The sequence below is a fragment of the Cynocephalus volans genome, chromosome 4, assembly GCF_027409185.1.
Source record: "Cynocephalus volans isolate mCynVol1 chromosome 4, mCynVol1.pri, whole genome shotgun sequence".
NCBI lineage: Eukaryota > Metazoa > Chordata > Mammalia > Dermoptera > Cynocephalidae > Cynocephalus > Cynocephalus volans.
The window spans coordinates 87,105,548-87,127,790 of NC_084463.1; the positions used below are offsets into that span (position 1 = coordinate 87,105,548).

Here is a 22,243-nt window from a genome sequence, read left to right on the forward strand (position 1 = left end):
GGATAATACTGCATATGTACAACTGAATAAAAGTTACTGCATGTTGCATATATACCTTCCAGTCATATAAATGCATACAGTAAAATTAACTTCTTTGGACACTAACATAAACAAAAATGTGAAATTATAGGTTGCCCAACAATAGAAGAATTTAAGGAGTCATTAGTTTATTTGTAGAACACTTATCCCATTACTCTAACTAAATTTCCACAGCTTTCAAGTATTTTTTCAAGCAGTTAGGTAATCAGAAGAGATTATTTTCATTTCTCAAATATAAATAGCTTTTCAACAATTTCAGGTGAATAATTACTGAGTTCTTTTAATAAAATGACCATGTCTTGGTCATCACTTGACCATAAGCATTAAGTGCAGTGAATGGCACACAGTAGGTACTAAATTAACAGGTGTTGATCAAATGAATGAATTAACTTCAAGTTTTGAAGACACATTAACTTATCAAGACTGTAATTTTTAAAATAATTACTTTCATTATGTAGCAGCTTGAAAACAATGAACTACTTGAACTGAGAGATTCACTGTTTTATTCACTTATTCTTTCCAACACTTATCAACACAAATGAAAATCTACTCTCAGAAATACACTGTGCTAGGCAGTAATTATTATTCTTTTTATGCTTCCTGTGGCATCCTCTGCATATCTAAATCATAGCATTTGCAATGTTTAATTTATCATTCTTTAATTCAACAAATATTTATTCATTGTTTATTTGCCAAGCACTGGGATATAGTTATAAAGAAGATACAATTCCTGCCCCCAAGAAACTTCAAGTGTGTATGGGGTAGAGGTGTTAACAAACCTAATGGAATCCCTTCACTTGTGCACCATGGAAACCCAATCACCCAAGCACGTGTCTTTGCAGTAGAGAAAAAAAGGTTTATTTACAAAATGGCTATGGGAAAATATAGCAGATTTTGTATCTGAGCTGCACCTTCCCCATGGCAGGAGATATGGTATATTTACAGGGAAGTGGTGGGGGGGGTAGCGAGGATTTGCACAGGGGCAATCCATCTACATGCCTCTGCGGGTTAAGAAAATGGTGGGAACTGGGAGTGGGGTTTTTGGACAGTAGAGAGGTCAGCAGGCTCACCCAGCGTAGCCAGGTTGGTTTGTGTTAGGCCTAGCTAACTCTGAAGATATTGAAAAACACCCTTAGGCACTCAACTCATGACTTCTGCCCTAGAGGCATTATTCTAAAAGGCAGTTAGGAGGAAACAGAATGAGAGATTAGTTATGGAATTTTACCGAAAGAGTGAGCAATTTAAACAGAATAAATTTTAACTGAGCATTGTAGTTACAGGGATGGGGACTGGATAAAAAATGTCTTTGTTAGTGTATCACAAATGATAGCATAGATAGTAAATATAGTAGATGCCTGATAAATGTTTGTTTAGTTTGCAAATAATATATTAAAGGCTAAATGAATAATGTCCTCTGGAGAATTTTACAGCCCACTTCATCCCTCTGAAGAAGGGCTGGGAGTGGAGCTCTAGTCAATCATAGCTGTAAAATCAATCAATTAGAGATATATAACACTGAATTAGATATGCTGAATTTTATGAGTGTTACAATAAAATCAAAGACATTAAATTAAGTTTTATGAAATGCAAGTAACTTCAATAAAGAATAAAATACTTTGACTTTTCTAATGAGCCCTGTTGCTGAGTTCTTTGTCATAGTTGTAATTAACCTCAGGGCTTTTATCCTAGAGTTCATGAAACCAGAGCTGCAGTTCCCAGCATCCAGTGTTTCTAACTTTCCGAATATTGTATTTGATTGATTCTCTTATGTGTGAGGATGTCCAGACCCTCAGTTATGGCCATCTATTTTTTCTGCATTTCCATACTCAATCTTTCTATTTAACCTTCTACATAGTCACAGTGGACTCCCAATACTTTTTTTTTTTTTTTGATTCAGTAAACATTTATAAAATGCCTTTTATATGTTGAGACCTTTACTTGACTCTGGATGTGGGGAATGTGGGACGATGAGTCTAAGCTTTAAAATTTGGATGACTTGAGAGAAGTACAGACAGGGCAACTGACTAGGGAGGAAAGAAGATGAGTTTGATTTTAAGTACAGTTTCAAATGAGAATAGGGTGTCCAAATAAAAACCATCAGGCAAATACTTGTAATTGTAGGACAGATCTTTGGAAAGTGCTTAAATCTTCATGGGGGCAATAAAGAAATAAAGAATAGAAGAAATTCTTACCAACACTTACACATGCTAAAAAAATCTCCATCCTTTTGCCAGATGGTCCCTTTATCTGGAAAATCCCATTTGTCCCAGCCTATACAAAACCTATAGATAGATAAAAACTTAGTTCAAGTCCTTTCTTTAAAGCCTGCTCTGATTACCCTTATTCCTGGAGATACCCCTACTGCTCAACTTTTTTTCAGGTGTACATTATAACACTTGCCACTTGCTTGTATATAGCTTCAGGTTGTTCCAAATTAGTTTATGTATCAAAGTTTTGTCAACCCAAGAGACTTTAATCTTGAAGAGAGAAAATGTGACATACCTTCTCAAATCCTCCACAAACCTGAAACCTCAGCATATCCTTCTAAGATACTTATCCATTTAATTTGCTAATGTATCTTTCTCTTCCTTTTCAAAACAAAGTCTTTCTTTAACAATTGTCACATTTCTTCCTTTTATTCAGTATTAAGGAGCACCTGTTCTATTGGCAAACAATGAGTAAAGTGCGGGGACCATGGAACTGAAACAGTTTTGTGGAAAAGAGAAGCATGTAAAGAATTGAAATGCAATGTGATGCATACTAAAGTGGAATTAAGCACATACGGTAGCATTTCTATTAGGAACATGCCTAGGGTTGGAATTGCTGGGTAATGTATGCTTATATTCAGCTGTAGCAGATATTGACAAATGGTTTTCCAAAGTGATTATACCAACCTATGCTTTTATCATCAATAATTGAGAATTGCAGTTGCTTCACACTTTGTGATGCACTGTGTGTCTTTTATAACTTCAGCCATTGTGGCAGGTGTGTAATGCTATTCATAGTGGTTTTTAACATGTATCCCCTAATAATTAAAATTGAGTACTTTTTCAAATTTATTGGTTATTTCAAATCCTTTTCTGCGAGGTGTGAATTGTTCAAGCTTCTTGGCCTTTTTTTTTCATATGGGATCTTCTATTTTTATATTATTTTATAGGAATGCTTTATATATTTTAAAAATGAGTTCTTTTCTGATATATCTATTGTCTGCACACATACATACACACACACACATGCATACACACAGACCTTTTCATTTGTGAACTGTCTCTTCACTCACTTAGTGATGTCTTTTGATAAAAACAAGTTATTAATTTTATTATAAAAACATTTAACTATCATAACTTTTATGTTAGTCTTTCTGTGTCCCGTTTGAGAAATCTTTTTTATTCTAAGATAATAAAAATATCTATCTCCTTTTTTATTACTTAAAAACTTTATTATTTTATCATTCATATTTAGATCTACAGTCTATCTGGAGTTAATTTCCATAAATGGTGTGGATTAAGTATCAAGACTTTTTTCCTAGATATATACATAATTTACCAAAATAATTTATTTAAAAGAACAGTATATCCTACTTTTTTGCAGTGTTGCCTTTGTCAGAAATCAAGTCTCTATATGCATGTGGAACTCTGTTCCATTTGTCTATTTATCTATCTCTGCAAATTATACAACTTTATAGTAAGCCCGGTTATCTAATAGTACATTTCTCCAACTTGGTCTTTGTTAAGATTATCTTAGCTATTCTTTCACATTTCCATACATATATTAGAATCTGTTTTATAAATATACTCCACACCTCACCCACATACAAGAAAAACCAACTGGAGTATTGATTGGGATTACATTGAATATATAGATCAACTTCAGGAGAATAAACAATTTTACACTGTTGATTCCATAAATTTACAAATATGGTATAACTCTATAAATTTAATTCTTCCATAATTTCTCTTACATGTATGGAGATATTCTGCACATCTTGCTTTGATTGATTTCTATGTATCCAGTGGTTTTTAAATGGTATACTTAAATTTTTATTTTATAATTATTGTGGATATATAGAAATTAGATTCATTTATGTGGGATGAGCTAATGGTCACCAAACTTCCTAAATTTGTTTGTTATTTCCAATAGTGTATCTGTAATTTATCTACAGATTATTTCATATTTTTTATATAAACCAATTATCCTTGAATAATGACAGTTCACACCTTTTTATTTATTTTCTTTCCTTACTGAACTGGATAGAACATTCAACAACATATTGAAGAAAAGCAGTAAGAGAGGACATTCTTTACTTGTTTTAGATATCAGGAAGAAGTTTTTCAACATTTCACTGTTGTGTACGATCTTTACATATTAAAGACCCTGGCACAGAACAAGGAAGTTTTTGTTTTTTTGTTTTTGAGAAATAACTGAAATTATTTATTTGTTTTTGTTTTTTTAATTATTAGCATATTCATTATTATAAATAGTGATATTTCCTTATGCTCTTTTCCTTACCTATCACTCCCTAAACCCTCTATCTTCCTTTCCCCCCATCTCTAGTATCCTTAGGTTTATTCTCTGCTTCTGAAATTTTAATGTGTTATTGTGGTCCTTTTTTTTCTTTCTTTCTTTCCTTTCTTCCTTCCTTTCTTCCTTCCTTCCTTCCTTCCATCTTAGCACCCAGTTATGGATGAGAACATGCAGTAGTTCTCATTCCTTGTCTGGCTTATTTCACTTAACATAATTTTTTTCAGACTCAACCATGGTGTTGCAAATGGCAGAACTTCATTCTTTTTTATGGCTGAGTAGTATTCCATTGTGTGTGTGTATATATACACCACATTTTCTGTATCCAGTCATCTGTCAATGGACACTTAAGTTGGTTCCATATTTTGGCTACTGTAAATAGAGCTGTGTTGAACATGGGAATGCAGGTATCCCTTCAATATGATGATTTCGATTCTTTTGGGTATATACCCAGTAGTGGGATTGCTGGATCATTTGGTAGTTCTATGTGTAGTTGTCTGAGGAACCTCCATACTGTTTTCCATAATGTCTGTGCTAATTTACAGTCCCACCAACAGTGTAAAAGAATTCCCCTTTCCCTGCATCCTCGCTAGCATTTGTTATTCTCAGTCTTTTTAATAATAGCCAGAGTAACTAGAGTGGAATAATATATCTCAATGTGGTTTTGATTTGCATTTTTCAGATGATTAGAGGTGCTAAGCATTTTTTTCATATACCTGTTGGCCATTTGTTTGTCTTCCTCTGAAAAATGTCTATTCATCTCCTTTGTCCATTTTTTAATTGGATTTTTGAGTTTTTTACTGTATAGTTGTTTGAGTTCTTTTCATATTAATCCCTCATCAGATATATAGTTTGCAAATTTTTTCTCCCATTCTGTAGCTTGTCTTTCTGCTCTGTTGATTGTTTCCTTTGCTGTGCAGCAGCTTTTGAGTTTGATATAATACCATTTATTTATCTTTTCTTTTGTCGCTTGTGCTTTGGGGATCTTATTCATAAAGTCTTTGTCCAGTCCTGCTTCCTGGAGTGTTTCCTCTATGTTTTTTCTTCTCTTTTTTAACTAGGTTGCAAAGAACTTTTTATCAGGATGATGTTGAATTTGTCATATTTTCTTTAATTTATTGACTCTCCATTGTTAATATGGTGAATTTAAGTGATTCATTTTAGAGTATTAAACTAACTTTGTATGCATATACTACATTTTCTTTATGCATTCATCCACTGGTGGACGTTTAGATTGTTTCCATATCTCAGCTATTGTAAATGGTGTTGCAATAAACATAGAGTGCATGTATCTTTTCAAGATCCTGATTTTAATTATTTTGGATAAATATCCTGAAACGAGATGGTTGGATCATACAGAAATTGTATTTTTAATATTTTGAGGACATGCCATATTGTTTTCTACAGTTGTTGCACCGTTTTGCCATATGCGACAACATGGATGAGACTTGAGGTCATTATGATTAATAAAATTAGCCAGTAACAGAAAGACTTATGTGAGATATCTAAAATAGCCAAACTCATAGAAGCAGAAAAGAGAATGGTTATTTCCAGGGACTGGAGAAGTGGGGAAAATGGGGAGTTGCTGTTAAAGCTTTTGCATATGCACGATGTAAAACTTCTAGAGATCTGCTTCACAACTTTGTGCTTACAGTTAACAGGATGGTAGTTTACACTAAAAAGTTTGTTAAGAGGGTAGATCTCATGTTATCTCTTCTTATCACAATGAATAACAACCAACTTTGCATTCCTGGGGTAAACCCAACTTGGTCATGATGCATTATCGTTTTTATATGTTGCTGAATATGATTTATTAATATTTAATTCAGAATTTTTCATTGAAATTTAGGAAAGCTTAGTCTACAAGTTTTCTTTCCTGTTACATCCTTTTCATATTTTGTTATTACAGTTTTTCTGAACTTATAAAATAAGTTGAGAAGTATTTCTTGTTTTCTTTTCTCTGAAAAAAAATTGTGCAGCATTAGTGTTACCTAAAGGTATGAAATAATTTGTCAGTGATGCCAGTGAACCGGGTTTTGTGTGTGGAGGGTGAGGGGGGAAGGTTTTAAATAAACTTCCATTGATTTCTTGAATGTAAAAGTATTCTGGTTTTGTATTTCTTTTGTTTTAGTTTTGTTATATTTCACTAATTGTTTATCCATTTTATCTAAGCTTTAAATTTATTGATATAATATCTTTTTTATTGACATAACATCCTCTTATACTGTCCTTTTAAAATTATCTTTTGTATGTATAGTATTTGTGACTTATGCATTTCTCATTTTTTCTTGGTTATTATTGCCAAGTGTTAATCAGTTTTATTAGTCTTTCCAAAGAACCAGTTTTGACTTTACATTTTTCTTTTACTGTACAATTTTTTTAGCAATTCTCGATATACATCTTTATTTTTTCCATTATTTCTACCTTTTCTGGGTTTAATTTGTTTCTTTTTCTAACTTCCTGTAATTTCCTTTTAAGCACATTGCCTTTAAATTATAGCAGCTTCCCATGGTATGCCTAGGCATGAATTACTTTGTATTCATTCTTTTTTTTTTTTTTTTTTTTCTTTCTTTCTTTTTCGTGACCAGCACTCAGCCAGTGAGTGCACCGGCCATTCCTATATAGGATCCGAACCCGCGGCCGCTGGGAACGTCGCCGCGCTCCCAGCGCCGCACCCTCCCGAGTGCGCCACAGGCTCGGCCCTACTTTGTATTCATTTTGTTTGGATTCATCAAACTTATTAATATGTAGTTTATTGTGTTTCGTTGATTTTGGAAAATTCTCCACAATTATCTCTTCAAATATTGTTTCTACCCCACTTTTCTTCTTCTGGGAATCCAATTATATACATTAGATATTTTCATCATGTTTCATGCTTTTCTGTTTTCAAAAATTGTTTGTCCATGCTTTAGTCTGGATATTTTCTAATCTTCTATGTTCAAGTTTTCTAAACTTTACTTCAGTTGTGTTTATTCTGATGAAAACAGTGCATTTATTGTGCTCTTAATTTTAGTTATTGAACTTTTAATTTCTTAAATGTATATTTGTCCTAAATTATCACTATTAGCTAAATTCTTTGGATTTTTGTATAATCTCTTGAATGTTTTAATGATAGTTATTTTTAAATCCACTCTGTAATAATTCTAATGATTTGGGTAGGGTTGATTCCATTGCTGTTTCCTTGTTTTCAGTTATTTAGTTCTGTTCCTTATATACCTGTCCATTTACTATTGAATGATAGACAATGTGAAGAGAATCCATTCTGTGTCTATGTTCAAAAATCGGAGTGTCCTGAGCATCTTCTGATAGCTCTTTTTCTTATGGTTAGAGAGACTCAACAACTGTACCAGTGTATTCTAACACTACAGAATTGGATATTTTATCACAATATGAATTCAATGGTTTAAGGCAAATTCTAATTACACTCTCAGGGAGAAAAAAGAAGAAAATGATTCTAAGTGGGGTTTGTGTGTGTGTGTGTGTGTGTGTGTGTGTGTATGTGTAACAGAAGTTAAATTAACTTTTCTCTCTACATTTTTGTGTATATAGCTATGGACATGATTTGAGTGAAAGACCACACTTAATAAGTTATACTGGTTCAGTTTTGGTTTCTAGATTTGGGTTGACTGAGTTTAAATCCTGAATAACTCTGGGCAATTTACTACTTTTCAAGCTGCCATTTTCTCATACGAAAAGCAAAGGTGTAAAAATATTTACTTCACAGGCTTATTCAATATATATAATACTTGGCAAGGAATAATATGCTTGCATGTGCATGCACACATGTGCATATCTTAGAACAATGCCTGACAGAAAGAAAATACTAAATACAAGATCACTGTTATCATTCTAGTGGGTTTTCATTTGCCTGTCTCTAATGCTGAAGAGTGGGTAGAGAATGATAGTTTTTATTATCTTTATTCCTCATATGTAGTACTCTGCAGAGAACTTAGCACGTGAAATGCTACTCATTAGATTTTGCTAAAAGAAAGTATAGTGAGTAGCTGTATGCATGAAGGTTGAGAAAAGTATGAGGAAAGTATATCACATGTGACATTATGAAGTCCCTAGTGGTCTGTTACGAGAGATAGGAAAGAAAATGATTTGAATAATTTTTTGGAGGGGAGGGTTATATTCACCAACATTATCATGAAATCTGCCTTAAAGTTTGGAATTTAATGTGTCCAATAGGCAATTATTGGTTGATTGAACATTGTGCTTAGCACTGTGCGAGCACCATGATTGTGCTCTCAGAGTCTGTTTGCCTTTATAGAAAAGGCAAATAAAGAAAAGAAGAAAATATTTGGGGAAATGTGAGTGTTGTCCTAGCACAGACATGTAACGGAAAACTCTTAGCACTGGTTCTACTTGTGAAAGTTTGCCAGCTTAACAGAAGAAATTAGTCCAATTCAGTGCGAGAAGATTCATAGAATAAAAGCTGGAAGATTATTCTAAGCAAGAAAACTTTATGAAAAAATAAAGAGAAGGTTATATAAACCTGTGGCTACAATAGCTTACTCAGAGTGTTTTCTCTACATAACTGAATCATTCTGCTTTCTAGATTGTTGCACATTTGACACAATAGCCTCTATTTTTGCATTTATCCAAGTGGCTCTAGTATGACAAGAGAAACAAAGTATTCTGTAATGTACAAAGTAATCAATCTGGTTACAAAGATATTTCTCAGATTCTCTTCTGTAAAGGATGTGGATGGTGAGAAAGCAGGATAAGACAATAAACCAAAAGAGAATGCCAGCCATCCTACAGCCAAAATCAAAGTAGAATGGATGTTCCAACCATTCTAATAGGTTTGTTTTACTATTACTTACTATTATTTTCTAATTTACTGTTATTTTCTATAATCCCCAAGTCTTTGAAGGTCAGTCTACATTGACAAAACTCAAAATTAAGTTATACCTCCTAAGATTGTATCCCATCCCCCCAATATTAATATTAACAAGGATATTGACCTTCCAACTGAGGAAGGTAGAATAGAGGAGAGGGATGACTGGGTAGCATACTACCACAAATCTAGAAGATTGAAGCAGTATGTATTTATTATCTCATACTTTCAGAAGTTCAGGAGTCCAGGTGTGGCAAATAGTATTCTCTGCTCAAAGTCAAATAGGCTGAAGTCAATGTGTTGGGCAAGTTGCATTCCTTTCTGGAAGCTTTGTGGAAGAATCTGCTTCCAAGTACATTCAAGTTTTTGGCTGAATTCAGTTCTTTCAGATGTAAGCTTGTGTATTATTCTGTTTCTGTTGCTTATAACAGAATACCTGAAACTGGATAATTTGTTAGAAAACAAAATTTATTGCTTACAGTTTCGGAGGCTGGGAAGTCCAGAGTGCAGGGAACACATCTGATAAAGGACTTGTTGATGGTGACAGTGACCCAGGGGTCTCACATGGCAGAATGGCGGAGCAGAGAGAGTCTCACGTGCTGTCCTTTTAAAGCCCTCAGAACCATGCCCATGAACTAGGGCATGGTCCTTGCAATCTAAGCACCTCTTCAAGGCCCCACCTTTCAATGACCGTGATAGGATTTTCCACCCTCTTAACAGTCACAGTGGGGATCAACCTTCAAATACATAAAACTTGGGGTACACAATTCAATCCATATCAGCCCGTATCCCCATTTCCTTGCTGCTTTTTAGCTGGAGGCCACTCTCAGCTCCAAAAGGACACCTGCATTCCTTACCATGTAGCTGCTCTCATCTTCAAAGCCAACAGTGGAGATTCTCCTGTAGCTCTCTTACGTCAAATCCCTCTCATGTTCAAATCTCTTTTCCCAGGAAAAGCCAGCCCCTATTCCTGACTTACCTGATTAGGTCAGGCCCACAGAGGATGATAATCTCCCTATTTTGAAGTCACTTTATTGGGGAGTTTAATTACACCTTGAAAATCCCTTTAGAGCAACACGTATCTAGATTAGTGTCTGACAGTAACTAGGAGTGTTGTGTGTACACCAAAAGTCAGGAATCTGGGGTGCCACCTTAGAATCCTGCCTATGCATTCCCAGCCCTGTACTCTTCTCTCTGTCCTCCAATACATGAATCTTAAATAAGATCCCTTAGGAAACATTCCTCAGTGCTATCATCACTGTATATCATTACTTAGTAGGCTCTATGAAGTATGGAAAGTGCTAGAGTTTTGGAATTAGCAGGATCTGGACTTGTATCACCTCTATATTTGCTCTGGGATTTTGATTAGGTTACATAATCCCTCAGAGTCTCAGTTTCCTCAGCTGTAAAACTAGGGCTAATAATATTACCTCTAAACCATGTAGAGCATTAGGCAAAGTCATAAATGGAAATCACCTGACCCTAGACACATAGCAAATTTCAGGTTTCTGACTTTTCTTTCTTCTTTTGAATTCTAATACACCCCTACTTATCCTTAATAAGTCCTTGGAAATAAGAAAAACTGAGATTTACAAACCCCAGAGATAAGATGATTTTCAGTCAATAACCTCACCTTTTTCTCAACAATTCTACATTTTGCTTTTTTGGGAATTAATTCATTAGTGCTAACTCATGTATATTCATAAGAACTTTTAATTAAAATCTCAATATCTTTCCTTGCTTCTCACTATTATTTAGAAACCCTAAGATCTCCTACTCCACCAGGGGGTAAAACAGGGGAATATTATATTAAGACAGTCAAGTAGTAAGTAGACTCCCACTATTAAAATTTTTAAAAAATCCCATAATACCTGTTAAAATGCTATTGGTAAGAGATTTGGCAAGATGATGATTACATGTGGGTAGAACAGCAATTTCCATAATAATTATGTGGGCTGTGGACAGATTTTGGGGAAAAAAAAAAAGGCTGGATTCGGACTAATGAATGTACACATTAACCTTAGTGGCGTCAAGTAAAGAATGAAAAGGACCTTTCTAGAGGGGATCAACTCGGCATTTCAGAGTAATTTTATAAGCCACATACAACAGTGTTGTTTTTCAATTAAAAATGACTAAATGTAGTTATCTGAAAAGAATTCTGTGTGAATGAAATTTGCCTTTTAAAGTCTAATTTTCTATTAAGTTAAAATAAACATTTTTCAAGTGCTTACTATGTGACAGAGAGTGTAACAAACATCAGGAGACAAAGATGGCCAAAACGTAAAATATGTGGTTTACTTGGGGAAAGCAGAAATAAATATACCTAACTTTAATTTGATGACAATTGCAAACTGAAAGCATCATAATATTACCTCTAGAAGAATGGAAATCTTGCCTTTCTTCTTCACTACTATATCCACTATATTTAGAATATTAATTACACAATATTTGTTCAGTGAGTAAAGGAATGAATGTTACAGTATTTTAGAAGTGCAGAGGAAGGAACTATCCCAGGGGAGTTTGAGTAAGGTTTTGATAAGTGGTATTCAAGTGAAGTCCGTCTGCTTGATAGATGAACGAGATTTTATTAAACCACGAAATGTGAGGAGTTGAGGGAATGGTACTCTGTGCAGAGAGAATGGCAAACTGAAAGGTTGGGAGGTATAAAAGGGTAACATATTTGGGGAACAAGAATGAATGTGTTATGTCTCTGATAGACTTCATGTTTTTGGTTAGTCTCAGCAGTATTGATATCATCGTGATCAGCAGAACTAAAGATTTCAGTGCAACAGTAACTGTGTGTGCCTGAAACCTCCCCCATGCCCCCTTCTCCAACATGCTCATATCTCCTGACACAAATTTAATGACAACTAACTCCTAGGAATAGTCATTCAGATGCCTACATTTTTAGTCTAGTATTGTTTCTTTTGGAATAAACTTCGAGGTAATCTATTTATTTTGTTTTCCTATGGCAGGTAGCGCAATGAGATGCCTCTGCAAGAACTCTATGGAGTACAGTAAATGACTGTGCTGCCCCTTGACAGTTCAACTAGTGAAATCCATACCCAATGCATGTGATTAGCCTTCCATGTAAATAAATCAAGAGATTATAAATGTAGGAATTAACAGTTTGGAAACACCCAGGATACTCATTGAGGTGATTAGGGAATAATCTTAAGGAGGCAAGACAGGAATGTGATTTTCAATAAATGGTAATTCAGTGACTAGAAACCCAATGAGTTGTACCGTTTTCGAAAACATTGAGTAAAAAGGAAAGGGGATGTTCAGTTTGAAGGATAAATGAAGAAAACCCAATGTGCTGGAAGTTGGCAGTGCCCATTTAGGCAGGTCATGCATAATGGACTACTGGCCACTTGAGGGCATGAACTGGAACCTACCACAGTGTCTGACACAGAAGAGGTGTTCACGGTGCTTACTGAATTAATGAGTTGGAATGAATACAACATTGAGACTGGTACTAAAGTATCACTCAATGCAATTTTCAAGGTATATGTATTTTTCTGTTTTCCATAGAAATCACTTATATTATGTAAATTACAAAACACATGTATTACAAAACATATATTGACAGAAAATGAGGGAAAGAGAAAAAATTATATTTTCTGCATCTTAAAGATTTCGATTTTGATAAAGCAGACAAATTTTTAAATTATATAGCATCTCTACTCTAACAATCAATCATTCTTAAACTTTTTTTTCATAATTTTCCAAGATTTATTTTTATTTATTCCTGCTAGCCTGTAGCCCTCAGGGGCTTCCACATTCTAACAGAAAAAGATTTTGATACTAAACCCATTACCTGTAAACTCTGCTATAATTATTTTATAATTAAGAGTATTGATCTGCTTTATATATCATTAATTTAATAAAATGAATGATAAAAATAGTAATTCTAAAGTTAGAATACTTATATTAAAAGGGTATAATGGTATGGAGTACCATGTCTTTACAGTTCTATAATTGTAATTCTTTTTCTTTTACTTTTTCTTTTCTTTTTTTTTTTTTTTTGAGTGGCAACAGCTATTTGTTCAGCATACAAAAACATACCCATAATAGAATAGAGTGGGCTAATATGGTACTGGAACCACAGATAAGAAATTTGTTAACCTATATTTTTTAACATTCAAAATTGTTATATATGTAGAAAATATGTAGAAACCCAGGAGAAAAGAAATGCTAGAGTGCATATAAAGACAAATATGGTGATAGCCATAACAAATGCTGGCAAGGAGATAGAGCATGTAAATTAGTCCATTCTTTATGGAAACATTATGGAGGTTTCTCAAAAACTTCAGATGAAACTGCCATATGGTTCAGCAATTTCATTACTGGGTATATGAAAGATCTTCAAAAATTTCATGAAAAGATTCTTATTGTCTTTTAATTCCAGTTTTCCATAAACTTTTGAAGTACCCTTGTGTATCCAAAGGAAATGAAATCAGTATTTCAAAGGGATACCTGCACCCCCATATTCATCACAGCTCTATTTACAACAGCCAAGATATAGAATTAACCTAAGTGTCCATCAATGGATGATTGGATAAAGAAAATGTGGTATACATACACAGCGGAATACTATACAGCCATAAAAAGAATGAAATCCTGCTATTTGCAGCAAACGGATGAGCCTGGAGATCATTATGTTAAGTGAAATAAGCCGGACATGGAAAGATAAATATTGCATGTTCTCATTCATATGTGGAAAGCTAAAAAAGTTGATTCCATAAAAGTAAAGAGTAGAATAGTAGAAAGTAGAATAGGTTATTAGAGGCTGGGAAGGGTAGGGGGGATGGGAGGATAAGGAGAGGTTGGTCAACAGATACAAAATTACAGTGGTACAGGAGGAATAAGTTCTAGTGTTCCATAGCACCATAGGTTGGCTACAGTTAACAATTTATTATATAATTTAAAATAGCTAGAAGAGAAAATTTTGAATGTTCCCAACACTAAGAAATAACAAATGTTTGTGATGATGGATATGCTAATTACTCTGATCTGATCATGACACATTGTATGCATGTACCTAAATACTACGTATTACATCAATTAAAATAATAAATAAAATTGCAAAAAAAAAAAAAGAGAGAATATGTTCGCCCTGTTTTTGAACATGCCATTCTATTTTGTTTGTTATAAAGGTGCGTAATATCAGCACTGCCTACTTCATGGACTATTACCTCAAACAAAGTAAGAAATACACTCTATAAATTTAAAAAAGGCAAATTTGATCATCAAAGATCCAACTTGTAATCATTTTCTTCCTTTTTCACACCAAATTCTTTTCCTGTATCTTTCAACCTTGGACATGGGCATTGCTATTCTCCCAAAACCATAAAAATCCTCCTTTATCCTCTATTCCCCACACATCTAGTCCTGTATTCTACTTCAGGATCCCTTTCAAATATGGCTCTTCCTTCTTACTGCTCCCCTTTTAATTCTGTTTTCATCAGTTTCCTTGAACATTGCAACACATTTTCTAACTTGATTCCTTAACACTCATCTCCAACTGCTCTGATCTGTCACCCACGCTGCTACTAAAATTCATCTTGTCATATCATTCATTGCCCACCTTTAAAGCCACCACTGGCTTTCCCATTACCTGCATGATAAAGTCCAGAACCTTTGGGATGGCACAAAACAACATTCACAATAGATCTTTTTCAGTTTGCCTTCTCATTACTTCACTATCCTGTGCACCCTACATAGCTATGATGCTTAATGTTCAATATTTCTTGATTCACAAATATCTTCTTGTTATTAGAAAATATTTTAAAACGCTATTATCACTATTAACCACATTTTTCAAATTTAATTCAGATCTTATCTTCCCATGAAGAGCTAGTCAATTATTTATTCATCTGTTCTCCCACGGCATTTAGTTCATGCCTATAACAATAGTCATTTGCATATGGTCATTTATATATATATGTCTGTCCTCCTTTCTCATCCCTCCACTAGACTGTGAGCTCCTAGAGGGTAGTGTCTGAAACAAATTCCTCAATACAACTTCAATACATAGTAAATGTGGTAGATCACATCTCCCTCAAAATATCCAGCACTCTTCTCTGTGGGAAAAATCACAGATGCCTGCCCCATTCAGGTCAGGTTTAACCATCTGACTTGTTTTGGTCAATGAAATGTGAACAGAAGTGACACATGCCACTTCTAAGCAGAGTCCTTAAGAACCATCACATGCTTCCCCTATGCTTTCTGTTTTTCCATTTTACAAGATCAGCATGTCCCAGAAGGAGGCTGCTCTTTCAGAGTGCATCTCAGAATTAAGAAGGCATGGAGCAGAGTCATAGGCCACCTGCAGTGAACATAAACGCTGAGCAAGAAATAAACATTTGTTCTATGCCAGTGAGATTTGGGACTGTTTATTGCCACAACATAATTTAGTCTGAGATGAGTATATATTTAACAAATGTTGAAGAAAAGAAAGAAGATTGTAGAGATATACAAGTTAAATTTTAGCTGAAAAATTTGAGTCGATTTTGTTTTAAACAAGAACTTTCTTAAAAATAAAGAAAATCAAGAAAAATTACACTTTCACGAGTTGCTACTTATGAGAAATAGTGGGAATTGGGCTGAAAGGAAAAAGGAGGAAGGGTATATTGTAGAGCAGGAGTTGATATCTTTGGTACTGCAATATTGGGAAGAAAATGAAAGTAAATTCTTGCTAGATGAGCATGTGCTTAAAATGTCTGCAGGGAAGATTTAAAGGAATCTAAATATCTCCTGTAGATGCTTTGAGAATGGGTACATATGTATGAAGATGCCTCCTTTAGTTAAGCCAAGTTCAGTAAGTTAAGGTTTTCTCTATTTCAAATGTCCTAGTGACTTTATTTCTGTAACCTCAGAAAGATTAGTAGCCTGACTAAAACAACACCCAGATTAAGACTGTGTGTATATTCAATTCTCATTATTCACAGTAATTTTCTAGAAACATGCACCAAACACTAAATTCGTGAATACTGGCCATTGTTCCTAAAGGAAATACAAGTTTAGGTTCCCGTGAGCTTCTAGTCACAATATTTTCATCAAATAGTTAATATATACCCTTTCTTTTATTTGTGTTTGTTTAAAGATACCTTATTTAATACATATTGTTGATTCATTCATGTCGAACTTGCAGAACATAGCACTTTATTCATGCCTCAGTGCAACTATATGAATTTTCTATGTAACATGATACTTCAGAAAGTTCATGGAAGAATTGAATTAAAAGATAATATGAATCCTTCCATGAACTTTTTGAAGACCCCTTGTGCTTAGGAACACTAGAGAACACGTCAGCAGTACTTTTGAGAGCCATATTAAACAACAAAATCAACAACAGAAAACACAAAAAATGTGAAAAACCTGGGATTAAATAGACTGTGAAAAGGATATTTGTTTACGGTATGAGAACTCAGAAAAGAAGGCAGAAGGTCACCTTGTTCAAACTCAGATGGGAACACACACATCAAGAGACTCAAATTTTTTGCCACTTTGTGCATATCTGTGAATAACCACAAAAATGCCACCAGTACTAATTTCGGTGTTGCAAATATATTTTTGCAAGTAGCTGAATTTGCAAATATAGAACCCATAAATAATGAGGATCAACTGTATATCAAATAAAACGAATTATGGGGAGTTGGGCAAAATGCCCACCAGAGAGAAGAAAGAAAAATCAGATGGATGGATGGATGGATGGATGGATGGATGGATGGATAATAAATGTTAGTTTGTTTTGCTAGCTTCCACTTTTTTTTTTTTTAACTTGCTTTGGTAAAATATATGTCATCCGAAGCATTAAAGTGGCTCCAGATCGTGAAGATCCACTCTATCAAAGTTATGGAAAGCATTAGTTGGTAGAAAGGTAAGCTCTAGTTTTCTTTGTCGTTTCATTTTACTTTTGGATTTATTACTGCTCACTCAGAGATGCCCTATCATCTTAACACAAATCTTAAAAGCACATTTTTATGAAAATATTAATATTTAATAACCTAAAGTCAATACTAACTTAGCCAGGATCAAATGACCTTTCTTGGAACTTACAAAGCAGATAGTCTCTAATGAGTTTAAATAGAATGACCTTGTTGTAAAACATAGATATTGGGATTTTCTGTTTCCACACTAACTCCTTCATGATTTTTATTTTGCTTTTGATTGCAAACACCTGGAACAAAAGTTATTTTAAACTGACAACCCTAACTTATAAGGTTACTGAGAAAACATCATCTTTTTCTAAATTTTTAAACTTAGATACCTGAGGGAAAAAAGATAGAGGAAGATGACAGATGAGTAAATTAACACTCTATTCCTCACATTTTTCTTTTATGGAAATATTACCTGCAAAAAAGTTCACCAAAATAGGCTTTTTACAATCCCCATTAAATTCAGTGAATGAATTGTGAAGGGTAAATTGGACCATTATAATCTTACACTTCTTATGTAATATTCATAATCATAGCGTTACATAAAAGCGAGCTAACATTAACAAAGGAGCAATTTAAATTCCCATTTCCTTGGAGAATGGGGCTCTGCTGACAAAGAGAGCTTCCTGTCCCATTTGCAGCACGCCCCTGCATCTCCTCAGTGCCAATGAGACCCACACTCTTGTATCCGTGATACAATAAACCCTCCAAAACAGAGGGAGAAAATGAGGCAAACAAGCCCACTTCATTTCAACTTCTCAGCTTTAAATAAAATCTTCTGGTGCTGAAAATGAGAAACTTCAGGGAAGATAATGTGTGAAGAAACCAGATTCAATACTGGGGCAAAACATATTGCGTTACTGTTTTTTTTGTTTTTTTAAAACATTTTTTTATTTTCACTTATCTGCCACAAAACTTTTTGAAATTTTACCACAGATGAGTTTTAATGATACATCTTCTTTTCAAGGAGAGCTTAAAGGAAGAAATGGTTATATTTTTTTTCTCCTCTTCCACCCACTGATGCCTTAGGATCTATCTCAAGTCATCTCTATCACCTGTGATATTTTAATGAGCAATCTATGACCTTTGAAACAACTCCCAGTTTTTATGTCACATTTGGTATAGCAGAGCATACTAAAAAAAAGGGCATGCTTTCTGTTTTATTTTATTTTATTATTGGTTATGAATATTCATGAGATACAAGGCTGATTGTCACCCCTCGTGTCCAAGATATGAAGGCTAGATCCATACTGGCAGCATGCCTATTACTGCAAATTGTGTTTGTACCTTGTGTCCCCCACTCAATTATCTCCAACCTCCCTCTCCCTCCCCTCTTCTCCCCACTTCCACTTTGTATCCCAAGGAATGTTCTCTCCCTCTGCAAGTACAACACATCACTCTGGTCTTGCTTTCCATCCTTCTTTCTCTCTTAGCTCCCACTTATGAGTGAGTACATGTGGTATTTATCATTCTGTGCTTTGCTTATTTCACTCAACCTAAGTTTCTCCAGGCTCATCCACGTTGTTGCAAATGGGAGAATTTCATTCTTTTTATGACATAGTAGTATTCCATGGTGTATATATACCACTGTTTCCTTATCCAATCATCCATCGATGGACATTTAGGTTGCTTCCATGTCTTGGCTATTGTCAACAGAGCTGTGATGAACATGGGAGTGCAGGCATCCCTTTGACATGATGATTTCCATTCCTCTGGCTATATACCCAGAAGTGGGATTGCTGGATCGTATGGAAGATCTATCTGTAGTTGTTTCTGTTTTATTTTAATTAATTACTTGTATAATACTTTTCCTGGCACTGGTTTTGTATGCAAAATATTGGATCAAACTTGCTGCCTAGAAAAAAGTGTTAAGCAAGAAATTGGTGAAGGGCCACAAAAATGATTACATTGTATAATTTTGAATATACTAATTATCCTGATTTGAGCATCACATATTGCATGCAGGAATGGATATTCAAACCCGTACCCCACAGATGTGTTCAATCAATTAAGTTTTAATAGATAAAAAATGTTTCAAAATGTTAAGGACAAAAATGCATTGAAACGAAAACAAAAATAAATTAACATTCTGTTAAATAGAAATATCTGAATATCGATGAAGTAAACAGTGATTGGTAATGTAAATCTCTTCCCTCACCTTTTCCCCTGTGCCCACTGTCCCTACCCTCAGCTTACCTCCAAACACTTTCCTGATTTGCATTCAGGATTCTCCATTCTCTTCTTCACCTCTAGTCCCTCCATCTCTCTCTTTCCTTTTGGTTGTTACTTTTTTTTTTATTGTTCAATTTTCCCTTGACTTTCTTTATATTTCCTTAAACAGCACTTACATCACATCAAGGGAAAGATAGCACTACTGGGTCCCAGCAAACACACAACACAAGCTGTGTGTATTCCAGTGGGAGAGAAGAGGGAAGAGGGACAAGTCAGAGTCTCCTTTTTCCTGGCTTCCCTAGAGTGTACCCAAATTTGAAATAAATATCTTTTCACACCTTGTATCTTCAATGTTGTATATCATGTATTTTCCAAATATGCTTAGAATCCTTTTTCTCATTCTGTTATACTCTTTTAAACCATTATAATATGAACTTTCTGATTTCAAACTTTTTATTTTAAAATTCCTAGATTACTTTGAGTGATCAGTGCATACAATGACAGTAATGCTGAGGAGTGAGATCCCTGTCACCATCCTTGACAGCCCATTGTTAAGATGTTTTTTCTACCACTCTAATATAAAATATTTCAAATGTGTATTTTAAATGCATTTGAGAAGTTCCATGGGTTAGGAAAGAATATATGGACTATGAACAACAAAGATTTATGTTTACGCCTCTGACAAATCAACATTTAATAGAATGACCATAATCAGCAAGTTGTTCTTAACCACTCTATAATTCATTTGTAAAATGTAAATAAAAATGAATACCCTGTCATAGATGGTTAAATTGATGTTAGGCATATTTGAGAAATATTTTTTCATTCTTATTTTATGATCATTATAATTATTATCATAAAGTAAAAGAAAAGAATGTATTGAAAATTAACCTGACCTAACTATTCACTATTAAACATCTAGTAAATGGTGTGAAGGGTGATATCGTGGAGACTGCATGCACATGCTGTGTTTTGCAACCAGAGAAATTCTGCGAAAAGCACTAGGTTATTCTCTGTAGCTCAAGGTAAGTGAGATGAGTGCCTTCTAGCACTCTTAGACCCAAAGTTTCCATGGTTTTATTGCACTTTTTAATTCCAACAAGCCGTTATTTTTATAATGCCTGGGTATATAATGCAGGACCATCATGGGGTCTGAAGTAGACATTTAATGGCTGATCTTTTCAAAAAGAAAGCAAATGACTCATTTGCTCAGAAGATACCTGTTTTAAGCTGAGGGTTTTTTTGTTTCTCCACAGTGATGGCTGGGCTGACAGGTATGATGTGACAGATGGATATCAGCGAGAAGCTGTTGGAGGAATCACAATCAAGCTCCAATCTCCTGATGTCAAGTGGTTTGATGATTATTATCTGAAGCTCCGGCCAGAAACAAACCACCGAAACCCTTGGTTTCAAGAATTTTGGCAGCATCGTTTTCAGTGCCGGCTGGAAGGGTTTGCACAGGAGAACAGCAAATACAACAAGACTTGCAATAGTAAGCAGATTTATTGTTTCATTTAAAATGAATAAGGCAAAGGTTCCGATTTAAGTAAACCATGTCATGGGGATAGTGGCTGCAATTTGTTAAAGAGAAGGACTGTTACATAAATAGAGTGGGTATTGCCACTTACGGTGATAAACAGGTTTTATTCTCACTGAGAAAAACATATCGGAGCAAGTGTTTACTCTATTGAGATTTAAAATGATTAGATTATTTCTATTTATATCTTTCAAGAAATTGAATATGTTTCTCTAAGGCACTGTGCTAAAAGGATCATGTGTGCTCCATAATGGAACTATTCTTGATCTCCTTGAAGGCAGGAATAACATTCTGCTCTTTTCTATTATCTTGAGCTGTTAACACAGTGGAGGCACATAGTAAGAGTTTCATATATGTCTCAAGAATAAATAGATGAATGTTGAAGGGGTGGATCCAATTCCTACTTCCATCAATACATCATAAAATAATAGCAAGGATTTTTAATGTATAATTATAATGTTTTAGGGAGCATAACCTGAGCAGAGTCATTCATTCATTCAACAAGTATTTATGAGGGCTCACAATGTGCCAAATATTGCTTTAGTTGTAAGGGCACCAAAATGGGTAATACTAGTTCCTACCTTCAAATGTTTAGTGTCTAGGAAGAGAGATAGTTATGCCAAAAAAGTTGCAATTCACCATTGTAAGTGATATAAGAAGTTTTAAACAAAGGGTTTAGTTAGCGTTATTTGTAGCATGTCCAAAGAAAATCTTAACTCTAATAAGCAGGCAGGCCTATAGGTCCCATATTCACACACACACACACACACACACACACACACACACACACACACACACACACACACACACACACACACACACACACACACACACACACACGCTTGTAAATATGCTTATACAGGTTATGGTTTATTAAAGTTAGTAAGGGGTTTGTTGAGCCTGACTTATTCCACATTGTATAACAAGAACCCTATGTGCATTTGCATAGGAGTAACATGTTTTAGTTGGTGGCGTAGGTGCCTTCATCCATGATGCTGGAATACCAGAGTGCGTTGGGGCAGTGGGTTTGAAATCCTCATTCATGAACCAATTCCTGTCTACAGAGAGGTTATCACATACCAGCACCAAAATGAGGAAAGTAGAAACAATGTAGTGAGTTCTTCATAAAGCATTCTCCCCTGAGATCATGTTCATCCTGTTTTTTGTATCGCTTCCTCCTTTGTGAAA

General features: G+C 34.6%; 1 protein-coding gene across 3 annotated transcripts in view; it reads left to right on the top strand.

Annotated features, from left to right (window-relative positions):
- The window catches only part of GRM5 (glutamate metabotropic receptor 5), a 496,288-nt gene that overhangs the window by 341,354 nt on the left and 132,691 nt on the right, over nucleotides 1-22,243 (top strand). For all 3 annotated transcript variants that reach the window (XM_063095387.1, XM_063095388.1, XM_063095389.1), the window contains exon 3: nucleotides 20,775-21,010. In XM_063095387.1, coding sequence (XP_062951457.1) covers nucleotides 20,775-21,010 — 236 coding nt within the window. The remainder of the gene's footprint in view (nucleotides 1-20,774; nucleotides 21,011-22,243) is intronic.